The sequence below is a fragment of the Xenopus laevis genome, chromosome 9_10L (assembly GCF_017654675.1).
Source record: "Xenopus laevis strain J_2021 chromosome 9_10L, Xenopus_laevis_v10.1, whole genome shotgun sequence".
NCBI lineage: Eukaryota > Metazoa > Chordata > Amphibia > Anura > Pipidae > Xenopus > Xenopus laevis.
In genome coordinates, this window is record NC_054387.1 from 15,196,982 (window position 1) to 15,211,422 (window position 14,441).

Here is a 14,441-nt window from a genome sequence, read left to right on the forward strand (position 1 = left end):
TTTCAGTGAGTCATGTGACAGAAATGACATCAGAACTTACCGTTTATAAGGTTATAATTTACAGGATATTCCTGGCTTTTGTGTATTATATATACATACACACATACAGCAGGGAAACTAATTCTTGAACACGTCAATGGTTTTCTCAGTAAATCGATTTCTAATGGGGCTAACAACCCAATGTTGGGGAACAACCCAATAAACCACACATACAAAGAAATCAAAACGAATAAGTCCACTAAACCAATAAGCCCATAAATTAAGTTATGTGTAATAAAGCATAAGTATTGAACATGCTTACTGAAATTGATTTCATACTTAGTAGAAATCTCTTTGTTGGTAATGACGCCTCCTGTATGGAGAAACTAGTCTTGTACATTGCTCAGATGTGATTTTGGCCAATTCTTCCACACAAACTGTCTTCAAATGTTGAAGGTTCCGGGGGCCTCTTCTATGAACTCCGATCTTCAGATCTTTTCATAGAATTTCAATTGGATTTAAGTCGGGTGATTGACTGGGCCATTCTAGCAGCTTTATTTTCTTTCTCTGAAACCCATTGAGAGTTTCCTTGGCTGTGTGTTTGGGATCATTGTCTTGCTGAAATGTCCACCCTTGTTTCTTCTTCAGAATTCTGGTAGATGGGAGCAGATTCTTATCTAGAATATCCCAATACATTTCTCCATTCATCCTTCCTTCAATTAAATGAAGTCTGCCTGTACATCAGCTGAAAAACAGCCCCACGCCATGATGGTCCCACCTCTAAACTTCACTGTTGCTATGGTGTTTTTGGGGTGATGGGCAGTGTCATTTCTCCTCCAAACATAGTGTGTGCAATGACATCCAAAGAGTTACATTTTGGCCTCATTTGGCTTGTCCAAATGTTGTGCAGCAAACTTTAAATGAACTTCAACATGCTTTATCTTCAGCAGTTGAGTGATGTGCGGTGAGCATGAATTGAAGTCATGTCGGCTTTACGTCTAAAACCAATGCTATCCGTATGTTTTGCAACAATAAGGTTTGTTTTTACCCATCATGAGATGCTTCTTGTGTGACACCTTCGTAACGAGGAACCTTTTTAAAGGCCATCAATTAAGACGAAAACAGCTGATATTAAATTGTACTGATATGGGGCAAATACTGACAGATTTTAGCAGGTATCTTGGCCTTCCATGCCATTTTGCACCTCCTTTTTTTCATGCGTTCAATACTTATTCCCTGTGTCATTCCACTTTCTTACAGATAACTTCATTTATGAACTTTTGATATAATGGAATAAGCATCTGACTTATAAGTCGGTTGTGCCAAACTAGGGCCGTTTCTTAACCCCATGCCTACAGATGTTACTAGACTGCGTTAACCCTTGAGTATATTGACCATTTATATTATAGGAACATCTGGTGACCCAAAGGTATGAAGCAGGGCACTAGGTCCAGGCTGGCGGCAGGATCGGGGGTTCTCTAGTGTCTGTGCTTGCAATTCAACAGCAGAACTGGGCTCAACTTGGTCTGCTAGCAACCCTCCCCCTGGGAGCTCTGTTCCAGACAGCCTTGTTTCCTGGCACTTCACCCACCGCCTATTGTGCCCCCTCAACCAGAGGTATGTGCCACCGTGGCCTACCCACAATTCCAGCACTGGCTGAACAGGTATATTTTGGCTTTAACAAGGCATTAGGAGCAAGTCCCTTTGTGAATAGCATCATTGTGTAATTTTACATCCATTCTAGTTCATTGCCCAAAGCATATAGTTTACATCCATGCCATAAAGCAAGACAGAGGTGCTGTTCTTTGACAGGAAGCAGGTAATGTCTCAGAAAGTCACAGTAAAGCACAAGGTGAAAAAGTGACTCGAACTTTCTGGTTTTTTTTTTAATTAGAACATTACCGAGTTGTATTTGGGGAGTGACAGCAATGTCCCTTCAAACAGCCTCCTGTATCTTTGAATTAAGAGGAAGTTTGACATCTATCCGGATGTTGCTTCCCAACTTGGCACCAAAAAAAAAAAGCTTCCCTGTTGACACACGGGCGCATGCAGAAAGCAAGGAGAGAAAATGAGGCTTTACAATAATCAACTGCCTTGAGTCCCATGTGATGGAGACATCTTGTAGGACCTCTGGCAGGTAAACAAAAAAGAAAATGAAGACGCATCGGTGACACAAAGTGACACAGAGCTTGACGAACCCCACAGGCGTGGGGGGAGAATTGAGAGGAAGAGCTCAGGGTTTCTCTTCAGGAAGTCAACAAACAACATTATTTATTGGAGACTGTAATGTGGGTATGACAGCCCCCATCTCCTGGTCCTGCTTGGACTTGTCATCTCTAGAAAAGCAACAGATAACGAGCACATTTATTTGAAAACCTGCTCAACTTAATGTGATTTCCCTTACTTGGTTCATTACCAAGCTGCCCCCCCCTCTTTCTCTAATAGGCTTACTGTTTCCCTGATCCCAACTCTCAGCTCTTGGATCTCCATCGCCGTGGCCTCAAGGTCATCCAGAAGGACTCATCTGTCTCCTCCGTCGATGCACTCACCAAGCATAGCCCATTACCCGGGAAGAAAAGGAGAGATATAATTGAACCTATAATGTACAGAGAACACGCGTGACAGCTTTAAATAACATCGAAGGTCTCGGTGTTATCTTTTCGGTGGAATCCGAGATTAATGAAGGGCGTCTCATTAAAACCACATAAAGGCCATACCTGCCGCACGGTGTAACAAGACAATTCTTCACCGGTGTAGAAGACATGGCTCCATTAGAAGAGCGAAATAAATGCCAAGCCAGAGTTTAATCCACATTAAGAGTGTCCAACAGCACAAAGATAAGAGCTAAATTTGAAATTGTTGCTTATAGCTCCTGAAGTCAGTGTGATTAGACTTTGACCTTGGGATGTTGTTTCACGGGCTGAGTGAACTGTCATTCTAAAGATTAATCCTAAATTGTTACCCTCTTGCACATAGGCAGTCCCAGAACTTCACTATTTTAGGTGGGCCTTGGCCATGACCTACTGCTCCTGAACCATGATGCATTATGCCCCTACTTTGCCTGACGCTGCCTTATTCAAAAGATATTCGGGTGCCTTTCAGTGGTGGGGGTCAGCAGTAATAAAGGTGCAAAGTACAAGGAGCAGGAGACTATGCTGTTACTGTGGGTGACCAGGTGAGGAAGCCTACAAAAATGAGGGTCACGATGTGCAGAAAACAGGGGTAATATAACATTTTGTTGCACTTAGCACCCTGCGTTCCATACTTGTTGATTTTCCACTGGTTTCTGTGCTCTGCTTCGGCAGCCTTGTATTCATGTAGAACAGGCATGGGGTAAACACAGAGAAGTTACAGTCTGCAACTTGTGATCGTTTTATTTGTATCTGGTGTGAGGGGCAAAGCACAGCTTGATCCTTCATGAGAATTATGGGGGTTATTGTCTGCATAGGCTGCTTCCTTTCATTGACACCACCCACACCAGTTTGGTGTCCCAAAGAACAATCGTCACACAAAATATATGGCAGGGCATATATTTTGGGTAAGGCCGTGTATGGATTACTCTCTTGAGCAGAAGGTCTGGGGCAGGTGCACCTGGACCCCATGTTTCTACAGGTAAGCTTTATCTAAGATATATACTTTTATATGCTTGTTCCAAGGAACAAGCCTGCCTGGTCCAAAAGTGGTCCAAAACTGTTATGGCTGTAGAACAAAATAATAGCCAATCTCACTCAATAAAACCCCCTTCCTCATATGTTCCAAAAACACAAATCTTCAAAAGAAATTTGGAGAATCCCCACTATTCCAGCCCCCTACAGAAAATAGGACACAATGTTCTGTACACTGGAATAAAACGGCTGTACAACAATTTAGCATTTATGAAAGCCACAAGCCAAGCATCACTAGGGCAGCAAAGCAAAAACAGGCAAAGTTTTTTTTGTATTACAATGCATTCAAAAAAGCAGGATTTTAGGTAAAAGAACTAAATTTAATGTGCTTTCGATTCCATATTCCTAATTAGAGGTGCATAAAGAGAGAGCTCAATGCAGCACTTGTGTCAAAGATGTCATTCAAGGGCTCCGGCTCTGAGTTCTAGAAATGAGGCTGTTCTCTTATTATCACTGACAGCTAGATGGTGCCCTGCTATTTACTATAAATTGGCTATTGGCATAAATATATATATATATATATATATATATCTTATACTGGAAATATAGACTTAATTCAACTACAGCAGCTCTGATATGAATTTCCATGCCCTGGTTTGTACTGTACAATAAATACACTACTTTGTCCCCAGAGGGGCAAATGCCTTTGGATTGGAAGAGTGGGGCAAGATCACAGGGGGGTGAAAACAGTAAGGTAATATAAAGACAGTGTGGCCAGGTGGAGACAACAGGGTAAGATGAAGACATGAGACGATGAAGCCAGGAGGGTAAGATAGAGACGACCGAGGAAATTATGACAAAATATATTCACAGTAAGGAAAAGTGGAGACAAAAAAATGTAGATAAGAGTATGATGGTGACAGTAGGACAAGATGGAGACATTAAAGCAAGGTGATGTCAGTAAGGCAATGTGGAAACAGTATAGAACAATACAACGATAATGAAGATGATGGTAGTAGGGCAAGATGGAGACAGTAGGACAAGATGGAAATAGAAGGCCTGGTCATAAATCTGACAATCTAAGCTAAAATAGATATTGTGATCTATTGATGGGTCTGGTTTACATGTGCCATTCTGTTGCATATATGTGCGCAAGCTAAATACATACACCAGAGAATTTGCACACATCAATATGGTAATTAATACCCAGAGGTTATTTCCCCAAGTAATAATCAGCTGCTCCCCATATAGAGAATTTGCTTGTATAGAAGCATCCTCCAATAGGGACTCAATTAGTGTCTTGTTAGCAAATACCATGGGCCAGGATTATCCTTGTCTCCTCTGGTCGACCGTAATGATCCCTCTGATGTGCAGATATCATAAGCTATGAATGCAATGTAGGAAATTCCCATTTACCTGCTGGAAGTGCCTTGATAGATTCATAATTATGTTAATCTACTTCTACCTCCTTTGGGATTTGTATTCTACTTTGGAGTCAACATCTGCCAACTCAATGTTTCTAAAATGTTTTGTGAGTGAAATACACAATAACATAATAGGAGTTTTTTTTTTCTGTGTGGAATGGGCTGGTAAGTACACCTTACACATAGGGGCCACTAACTAATATCATCCCCTCCTTAGCCCTCTTCTCTCATCCTTTCTTCTCATATTATCATCTCTCTAGTTCTATCTTTTGACATTTTGTCCCCTTCACATTTGTTTTTTCATACTCTCTAACCCCCTGTTGCCTTTTTTGTTCTTCTGCCTCTGATCCCTGCTCCCTTCTTTTTATCACCTCTTGTTGGTCTTAATTAACCTTCTCTTTCCCTCCCCATTATTTCCTGTCTGCCCAGCCAGTTGTTCTCTCCAAAGCGTGTCCCTCAGGAGAAGACCAACCACATAACAAAGTATTTAGAAATGTCATGTAAAGCTTTGGGAGGCCCCTGATATCCTACTTGTACAGTCCTAGATTACTTCTCATAGTCACCATGGTCAAGATCACACCCACTGTTTTTCCTGGAGGGACCTAGAGTAAGAAGGAAAAGCCATGGTCCTGGCAGAGAATTTAGGTTAGGTAGACTAGAGGGGACAACAAAACCTGGAACTACCAGGATATCCCAATATATAAATCTCCAACCAAATACTAAATACGGAAATTAACATTTAGCATTCTGCTCTTACTAAATGTCATCTTTTTTGCTACTTCACAGCTAGGAACCAAGTGACACCACATATCAGGAATATCAGCAAGTGCAGGCTCTCAGCTGTCAGACCAGGAACGGTAAGATCAGAATGTTCGGACCTGCTCTGTCACCCTAGAAAGTCAACGTGAGACAGCTACCAAGAGAGGAGACTCTGGGCTTCACAAACTAACAGGGATCATCTCTGACAAATGACTCAGGAGGAGACTTTATTCATTCTGCACCTCCAGGTTCCTCTGTTGTTATTGAACAACGGTTTTGCGGATTTTCTTTAAATGTTTGCTTTGCTACTTAAACTGCTGCCACTATTTGGAATCTTCCTGGGGAACTACAAGGTAAGGGGACACGAAAATATCCTACAAAAAATAGGAAACAAAAAATTTCCACCCAGAGAGAGTGCACAATAAGCCAGATTTCTCCCTGAATGCTCTTGCTCTCGCGCTTCCATTGCCATCAGTCTGGCGCTACACATGCACTTTCCATAAAACATCACAAGTGAGAAGTTGCAGATGAGATGCTTTTAATGTGTGGGGAAGTCTGTGGCCTCAGACAGAAGCCTCCGGAGCCGAGTGTTCTTTGGAGAAAGCAGCGCCAGGAGACGAGTAAGGAAGAGACTTGTGCAAAGCTCAGTCTTTGATCACTCTAAGAAACCAAAGCCCAGTCTCTTGTGGGCCTGTAACCGATGTCTCAAGCTTTATCCTGTGCACCCACACAAAGCGACTGGCACCTTTATCTGCCGCACGTACGGGGCTTGTTTAACATATTTTACACTTTCAACACCCAGAAGGATTCAGCATTTCGTACTCCATACAGGCAAGACGTGACTCTCTAGCTCTCCGTTATTTCTTACTTTAAGGATCAAATAAATGCTGAAAAGCAACTGCAGAATGTGAACTGGCACACCGAACATTTTCTCCATTTATTTTTTCTCCATTTATTAGCCAGTACAGCCATAGTGCATTAGCTCCAAGGGCATATTTTAGCCGGTGAAGAACCACCTGTTGTGGCCTTGGGTGGGCATTCATTTCCATGCAATCCGTCCAATGAAACCTTTAAGTTAAGGCGGCCATAGAAGCACAGATAATATCGTATGAAACTAATTTTCGTACGTTATTCGGTGCGTGTACGGCGGGAAAAGAGCCGACCGATATCAGCAGGAGACTTGGATATCGGTCGGCTCGTCGATCGGGCTGGATGGAAAATGTTGATCCGGTGTCTTTCGAGGCACCGGAACATCGGCCATTGTTAAGTGCTGAATCGTCAGATACAGGTGGAATTCTATTGTTTCTACCAGTATGTCTGACGATTCAGCTCTACACGTGTGTATTGAAACTAACAATCTTTCTTAGAAAGAACTTTTCCAAGAAAGATCTTAATTGTTACGTCTATCGCCATCTTCAGACCATATAACTCTGTCATTTAACATCTGTGGTGGAAGGAAACCTCATTCGCTCACAAGGCAATGATTAACTGAATGAATGGCCAACTGGACTTATAACAAGACTGCTGGACACACCAACTTCAAGTCTATCCAAACTGTTAAAACAGCGCCGCCCAAACAACAGTTGGGGGGGCAGTCTTTCTGCCCCCCAACTTTTTTGTTCTTTGTTAAACAAATTGTCAGAGCTTTCCTGAGTCTTGCAGGCAGCCAGCTGCACAGATGCACTAATCAAACGCCAAAATTACTTCTATTCATAACACCTTTTGTCTGATCAAATAGGCAATTAGAGCCTGGAATTAAAGGCTCCATTAATGGGAAAAGGGAACCCAGATTGTTCCCGGCTTTTAAAGACAAGAAACCAGAATGTTGGAGAGCTGAATATTTTCCTTTGTTCCACACCTTGTTTTCTCTTTTCTTAACCCCCGTTGAACCTGAAGCCTCCAGCTGTGGCAGACATTTATCAAAGGATGCTGGGAGTTGCAATTCCACAGCTGCCTTTTGACAATCGGCTTGTTTTTATGATAACTGGAGCTGCCATAAATCTTGCATTCTCCTAACGTGCTCCATCAAAGCGCTCTCACTGCTGACTCCAGCCAATCGTAGAGGTTCAGGTAATGAAACGTCAGGCCACAATAAATGAGCAGATATGGATAATAAATATAACCAACACTAAATACGGTCCCCTCTGGGGCGGGTTTAGAGAAGTGGGAGGGGCTTTGGATAATGCAAGAAGGCTTAACTAGAGAAACACATTTTGGAAATCCCTGTGCCAGGCTGGATTATCAGTGGGGCTGAGGTGTTCCATGATTACTGGGTTATATACTTCTCTCTTATCTCTATATTCAGAATTTCACATCAGAAGGCACCTGGGCCCTATGCTGCCAGAATATCAGAACAAGCCTTGCTAGCCCTCATCTAGACAAACAGCAGGCAACCCCCCAGATTTGTTTGTCAAGTGGAGAATCAGCTCGCAGGTTTTTTTTCTCTTAAACACAACTGTCTGAGATTCTGTCTGCCCTTCCTCCTCCTCAGCTCCCCATTGTAATCTCCCTGCTACGCTCTCTGATTTCAGCCCTGTCTGACAGTGAGAGTGGACGATAATAGCTCTGCTGCTTATGCGCAGCCAGAAAGGGACTTGGCTATCAAAATCGCAGGCTTTTTCACTGGAAACATTTCTTTTTAACTCTTCTGCTGCTGCAGTGACATCTGCCAGCACTTGGATAAGAAATGGTTTACCATGTTTCAGAATTTGGGTACAGATTGATGCAAGGTGCTATTTTTACCCTAAACAGTCTCCACTGTTTTCACCCTGCCTTAAAGCATTATGTCACAGTGGCACAAATCCTATTTGATCCCCATTGTTAGCAGCACTTCTGTCCTGCTTTATGGCTGAGATTCTAGCTTTCTGTATAACAGAACATTCTGCCCCAGTGGCTGCACAGATCCTATCTGATCCCTATTGCAAGCAGCAGTCCTGCCCGGCTTTATGGCTGAGATTCTAGTTATATGTATAACATAGCATTCTGCATATATCCTATCTAATAGCAGCAGCCTAGTAAATAAAATAGACTCACTTATTAGAGAAATACTATCTAGGTTATCCAGTCCGACAAGCAACCCTCTCCATCTGTCCATTTCCACTGCCCCTGTCCCTATGCTTGACATAATGTTCCTGTTCTTTTATTACATTTCAAGTGGCTACAAACTCATTGCTGCTGTTACTCTGCCTCTCCAAACATCAATTACCTTTCATTATACACAAAGAGCCATCATTGTTCTTTAAACAGCACTGTCTGATGGAACCAGGGATGGAGAGAGAAACCATAATGTTGCCTGCAGCCTCTTACGGGTTCTGGTCAGGTTTCTACTGCAGGACATGGAAATAGGGAGTATTCTGAGATTAGTATACTTTGGGCCTATATATATATATATATATATATATATATATATAATTTAAAACCTGAAAGAATGCATTCCCATAGAGACCAGCAAAGGTTTAAGCCAAGCCAACTGGGTGCGATGACAAGAGACTCATGGAATAGAAGTCTAATAAAGTCTGGCAGCTTGATACAAACCCTTTAATGCTTTTCCAAATGAGCAAATTTTATGCCTAAAAAAATACCGGTGGAACGACGGCAGCAGATGCAGTAAAGATAACATTTGGTGCGCACGAGAAAACAGCTTCCTTCTGTAAATAAATATCCAGAACCCGCACGGCATCTAATCCCAAATCAAACTAATCGCTCATCAGCAAAGATAGCTGACAGGGCGATTAAACAGAGGGCAGATGCACAAGGAGTCTTTAAAGCATTTCATGTGGCAGTAAAATGAAGTAGAGTTATACGGGCTCAGCCCAGGGTTACTCGCTGCAAAAGGAGGGTGTGCTGCCTTAACGAATATTGGTGCCACACCTAAAAAAAACAACAGTTTTTAGGGAAGTTGTGGGTTTAGCACTAGCTTTTATGACCCGCGTTAAGACTTGTTGGACATATTTCTATAAGTATTTGGTACTTAAAAATTCTAGCTAGCATACAGTACAGAAGACTTGTGCAAATACCACAAAACTAATCTCCCCATGTTTTTCTGATTGTTACCACTAAAAAAGGGCTATTGGAAATTATAATTACATGTAGACAGTAGTACAAGTTAGACAGTAGGGCAAGATGGAAACAGTATGGCAAGATGTAGATAGTAGGGCAAAATGACGTTTTTTGAAGAAGATGGAGACACATGACAACAGAAGATGTTAACAGCACGGAAGTAGGAGACAGTAAGACAAAATGCCATTAGGGCAAGATGCAAAATAAGATGGTGACAGAATGAGATGGCTACTGGAGGGAAAGATGGAGACAATGGGACAAGATGGAGATAATATGTAAAATGAAGATCATAGGACAAGAGGGAGAAGGGATGTATAACTGTAGACATGAGATGATGATGTTGGAGACAGGAGGATAAGATGGAGACAGGCAAGATTGAAATCATAGGACAAGATTAAGACAGGATGTAAATGATGTAAATATGGAGACAACAAGACAAGTTGGAGACAGCAGGGCAAGATAGTCAGTGCAGAAAAAGAAGGTAATATACAGTAGAATAAGATGGCTACTGGAGGGAAAAATGGAGACAATAAGTCAAGATGAAGTTAATAGGACAAGAGGGAGACTGGATGTAAAAATATAGTCATTAAAATATGATGATATTGGAGATAGCAGGACAAAATGGCGATATCAAGACAAGATGGAGACCGTAAGGCAAGCTGGAGATTATAGGACAAGATTTAGACAGGATGTAAATATGGAGACAGCGGGACTATGGAACAGTAGGCAACTTGGAGACAGCAGGGCAAGATGGTCACTGCAGAATAAGATGGTGACAGAATGAGATGGCTACTGGAGGGAAAGATGGGGACAACAGGACAAGAGGGAGACTGGATGTAAAAATGTAGACAGAGGAAGATGAAGCTATTGGAGACCGTACAACAAGATGGTCATAGCAAGACAAGATGAAGTCTGTTGAGTGTCCAATTGGTCGTATTCATACACATATGCACCTCATGCATTGGATATATCTGCTTCTCTGCTGCATTCACTGTGCTCTTCGGTACATCAGGGGGAGGAACATTTTACTCTAACTGCAGACGCACATTCTGAGGCAGACAAAGGAAGGCGAGCAGTTACACAGAATTAAATGAGAAAGATCCAGATCTCTGGAACACTCCAAGATTTTTCTCCTTCATAACCAGTGACTGAACTACTGTGGGTGCGATTGCAACAGGGCCTGTACCCCCCTGGGGCCCCATCAGAGCCTCAGATACGTGAATCCCCTGTGAACGCTGCATATGGAGGGTGGTGGGTCCCATCTGCATGTCTTGCACCCGCGCCAGTCAGTATATTATAACAATATTTTCAGGGCCCACTAAGTGCACATGCAGCTCGCAGTTCACGTGCCAAGAAATCAGATGGAGTCGTCACCCCCTTTATCCCAGGCAGCTGCCTCCTACGGGGCTGGGCTATAGATGAGGAGCAATGCTAGGAACACACTGGCCTTGTTCTTTGCCTTTCCAGGCCATTACAGAGCAGTAGCTAACCTGATTAAAGCCCGGCTCACACTGAGCTCATCCTGCCCTCACTGCAGGGGGGCACATGTGGGTCATAGGTACCTGGGGAGGCCGGTTATTAAAAAGCCCGGCCTGGCAAAATATCAAGAGTGAAGGAACTGCAGGTGTCTGACATAACAGGCAACTTAAATCAGCCCTGAAATGCTGGCAGCTATGGATGAGAAGATCCCCTCTGCCCTGGAATTATCAGAAATATAAAACAGCCATCATTAAAGGGATCCCATAATATTTATCTCTCTACACTTCTAATTAGGGCTGTGCAATTCCTGCTGAATATATACTGCATACCTCCCAACTGTCCCGTTTTCAGCTGGACAGTTTCGCTTTTGACAGCTCAACCCGCAGACCCGTGTTTTAGTGATGTGCGGGCCAGGCCGATAAGACACTGGAGTGGGACCCTCGTACGCGTCTTCGCGGGTGGCGGCTGCGGGTTGAGCTCTTCTGCTGTAACCGTCCACCAGTGTCAAATGTCGATTTCAGACTTAAGGGTTTGTCTTTTATAGACCCTGCTCGCCCTGCCCCTTTTGTGATGTAATTGGTGGGCGGGTCGGCGCGGGTCTATAAAAGCAACCCGGAAGCGAGGATGGTGTTATGTTTGGGTAGCTGAGGATGAGTAGAGTATAACAGTGCTTTATTAGCAGAGTCATGCAGGCCTTACACAACAGTAACTTTCACTTTTAAGCTGACAGGAAGTATGTACAGTATGTCTTGAGCACAGTGACATCTACAGGCCATTTCTATAAACACCACATATTGGTGCGGGCATAGGCTAAGGGAGGGCGGGTTGGGCAAATTCTGACCCGCACATCACTACTGTGTTTGTACTGGAAATTCCCTATTTTCCCTGCACTGATTTGTCGCCTGGCGACTAATCTCCCTGAATCTGTGTGTGTGTGTGGCCAGACCCTAAAGGGCAATTCACATTCATTAGCAAAACTTATATAAATGAAAAAAACCCACAAACTTTCATAACCTGCGAAATTTTGTAAAATGAACATGGTAATTAGGGGGTGTGGCCACAAAAATGGATGTGGTCAAAAAAATTGCCGGGCGAGATATGTATACAGTATTAATTAAATTATATATGTTGTAAATATTTTGGAGTTGTTTCCTTTCTAAGAATTATTACTCTTAAGAATCATTACAATTAACAGAATGCTCTTTATGCGTTTTAGAATCTCAGCCATAAAGCAGGACTGCTGCTTACAATGGGGATAGGATTTGTGCAGCCGCTGGGACAGAATGTTCGGTTATACAGATAGCTAGAATTTCAGCTGCCATAAAGCAGGACAGGACTGCTGCTTACAATGGGGATCAGATAGGATCTGTGCAGCCACTGGGACAGAATGTTCTGTTATACAGATAGCTAGAATCTCAGCCATAAAGCAGGAAAGGATTGCTGCTTACAATGGGGATCAGATAGGATCTGTGCAGCCACTGGGACAGAATGCTCTGTTATACAGATAGCTAGAATCTCAGCCATAAAGCAGGACATGACTGCTGCTTAAAATGGGGATCAGATTCTGTCCCAGTGGCTGCACAGATCCTGTTATACAGATAGCTAGAATCTCAGCCATAAAGCAGGGCAGAACTGCTGCTTACAGTGCGAGTGAGATGGTGCCTTCTTGGTTAAACTGGCAAGACAAGGTACTGCAAGTGACAAAGGGAACATACCACTATATATATTTTAAAATATTAACAATGAATGTCAGATGTAGAGAAAATTCTACACCCAGGCGGAATTTAACTCACCCGCACTAGCTGCTCGGGGAAGGGCCCCCTTGAATTTTCTGGGACGTTAACAGGCGGTATTACCCAATCCCTCTTCTGTCTTCTAAGGCCGTTGTGATGCTGTCGCCATGGTAACAGAGTACCGCTCGGAGACTGCTCTTGTTCTGACTGCTGGCTCTGACTTCCAGTCTGCCATTGATCCATTTTACATGTAACATGCGAGAGATTGAAAGAGAGGGAAGAGCGAGTGAGTGCCTTGAAAAATAAACATTTATAGCACAGTAATAGTAAAGCTTCTGAGACCAAATAACAGGAGGGCAAACATTTTCGCAAAATCACTTGAAAAATTTGCAGCTAAAATTTTTGCAGCGTAAAATGGAAAATATAGCCATAAGAAAAGTCTACTGTCATGTCGTTTTGCAAATTTTCCCATGGTTTCTTATATTTTTACCCAAATGGGGCAGATTCGCTTATCACTAGTTCTGATGGTGCGGCAAGTTTTTGGGAAGAGAAATCTGCCACTCACAGTTCAGTTGTGGCATAATGGACCCAACAATTTTCGCATCATTGATATAAAAAAAAAAGTGAAAACTTCTAAGATCCTAGTGAGCTCTGTTCCCATCACTGGATTAACTGGCTAACATACATGCCAGGAATGCTTTGTACCCATTTTTTTGGCACTTTGACCCTTGCCCCTTATTAGAAAATGAGGCCCTTTGCTGTCTTTCTTCACTCATTGGGGTATATTTATCAAAGAGTGAAGTTAGAGATCACCACCGTCCACTAGAGTGAAATTCAACCACTCTCCATTCATTTCTTTGGATTTTGAAAGGCATATTTATCAAAGGATGAACTTTCACTTTCACCCATTGATAAATACTCTTCTAACAATCCTATGAAAATGAATGGAGAGTGGCAGAATTCCACTCTAGGGGTCTGTGGGGATCTTAGACTTCACTCATTGATAAATATATCCCATTAGGTTGATGGGGGTCACTCAGCAACTGTCACCCTCTGCAGGAATTAACAAGCGTCTGATGACCAGTGCAATATGTATTTCTATACATTCATGTCCAATTTAGTGGATGGCCCATAGCAGTAAATGCAGTCTGTGGAGCACGTGCAAGAAATCGTGTTGGCTTCAGAAAGCCTTAAATTGAGAGCATTGCAATTCTGTTTTCAGAATAGAAATCATTAAACAGGTTAAAAGCCCAGAAAGTGGCAGCCCTGCACTGCACTTATCCCCATTCCATTTTCCATTTACTTTAGTGCTAGAATCCCTTTTGAGTCACCGGCGCTCAGCACAATAGATTGGGAGTAAATAAACCATCATTTGAGCTCGGTGGCTGCTTTGCTTAGCATGT

The 14,441-nt window shown here is 42.7% G+C and overlaps 1 protein-coding gene across 1 annotated transcript in view; it reads right to left on the reverse strand.

Annotated features, from left to right (window-relative positions):
* The window catches only part of LOC108700932 (cadherin-4-like), a 335,569-nt gene that overhangs the window by 45,751 nt on the left and 275,377 nt on the right, over positions 1–14,441 (reverse strand). The window contains exon 4 of the mRNA XM_018234980.2: positions 13,099–13,266. Coding sequence (XP_018090469.1) covers positions 13,099–13,266 — 168 coding nt within the window. The remainder of the gene's footprint in view (positions 1–13,098; positions 13,267–14,441) is intronic.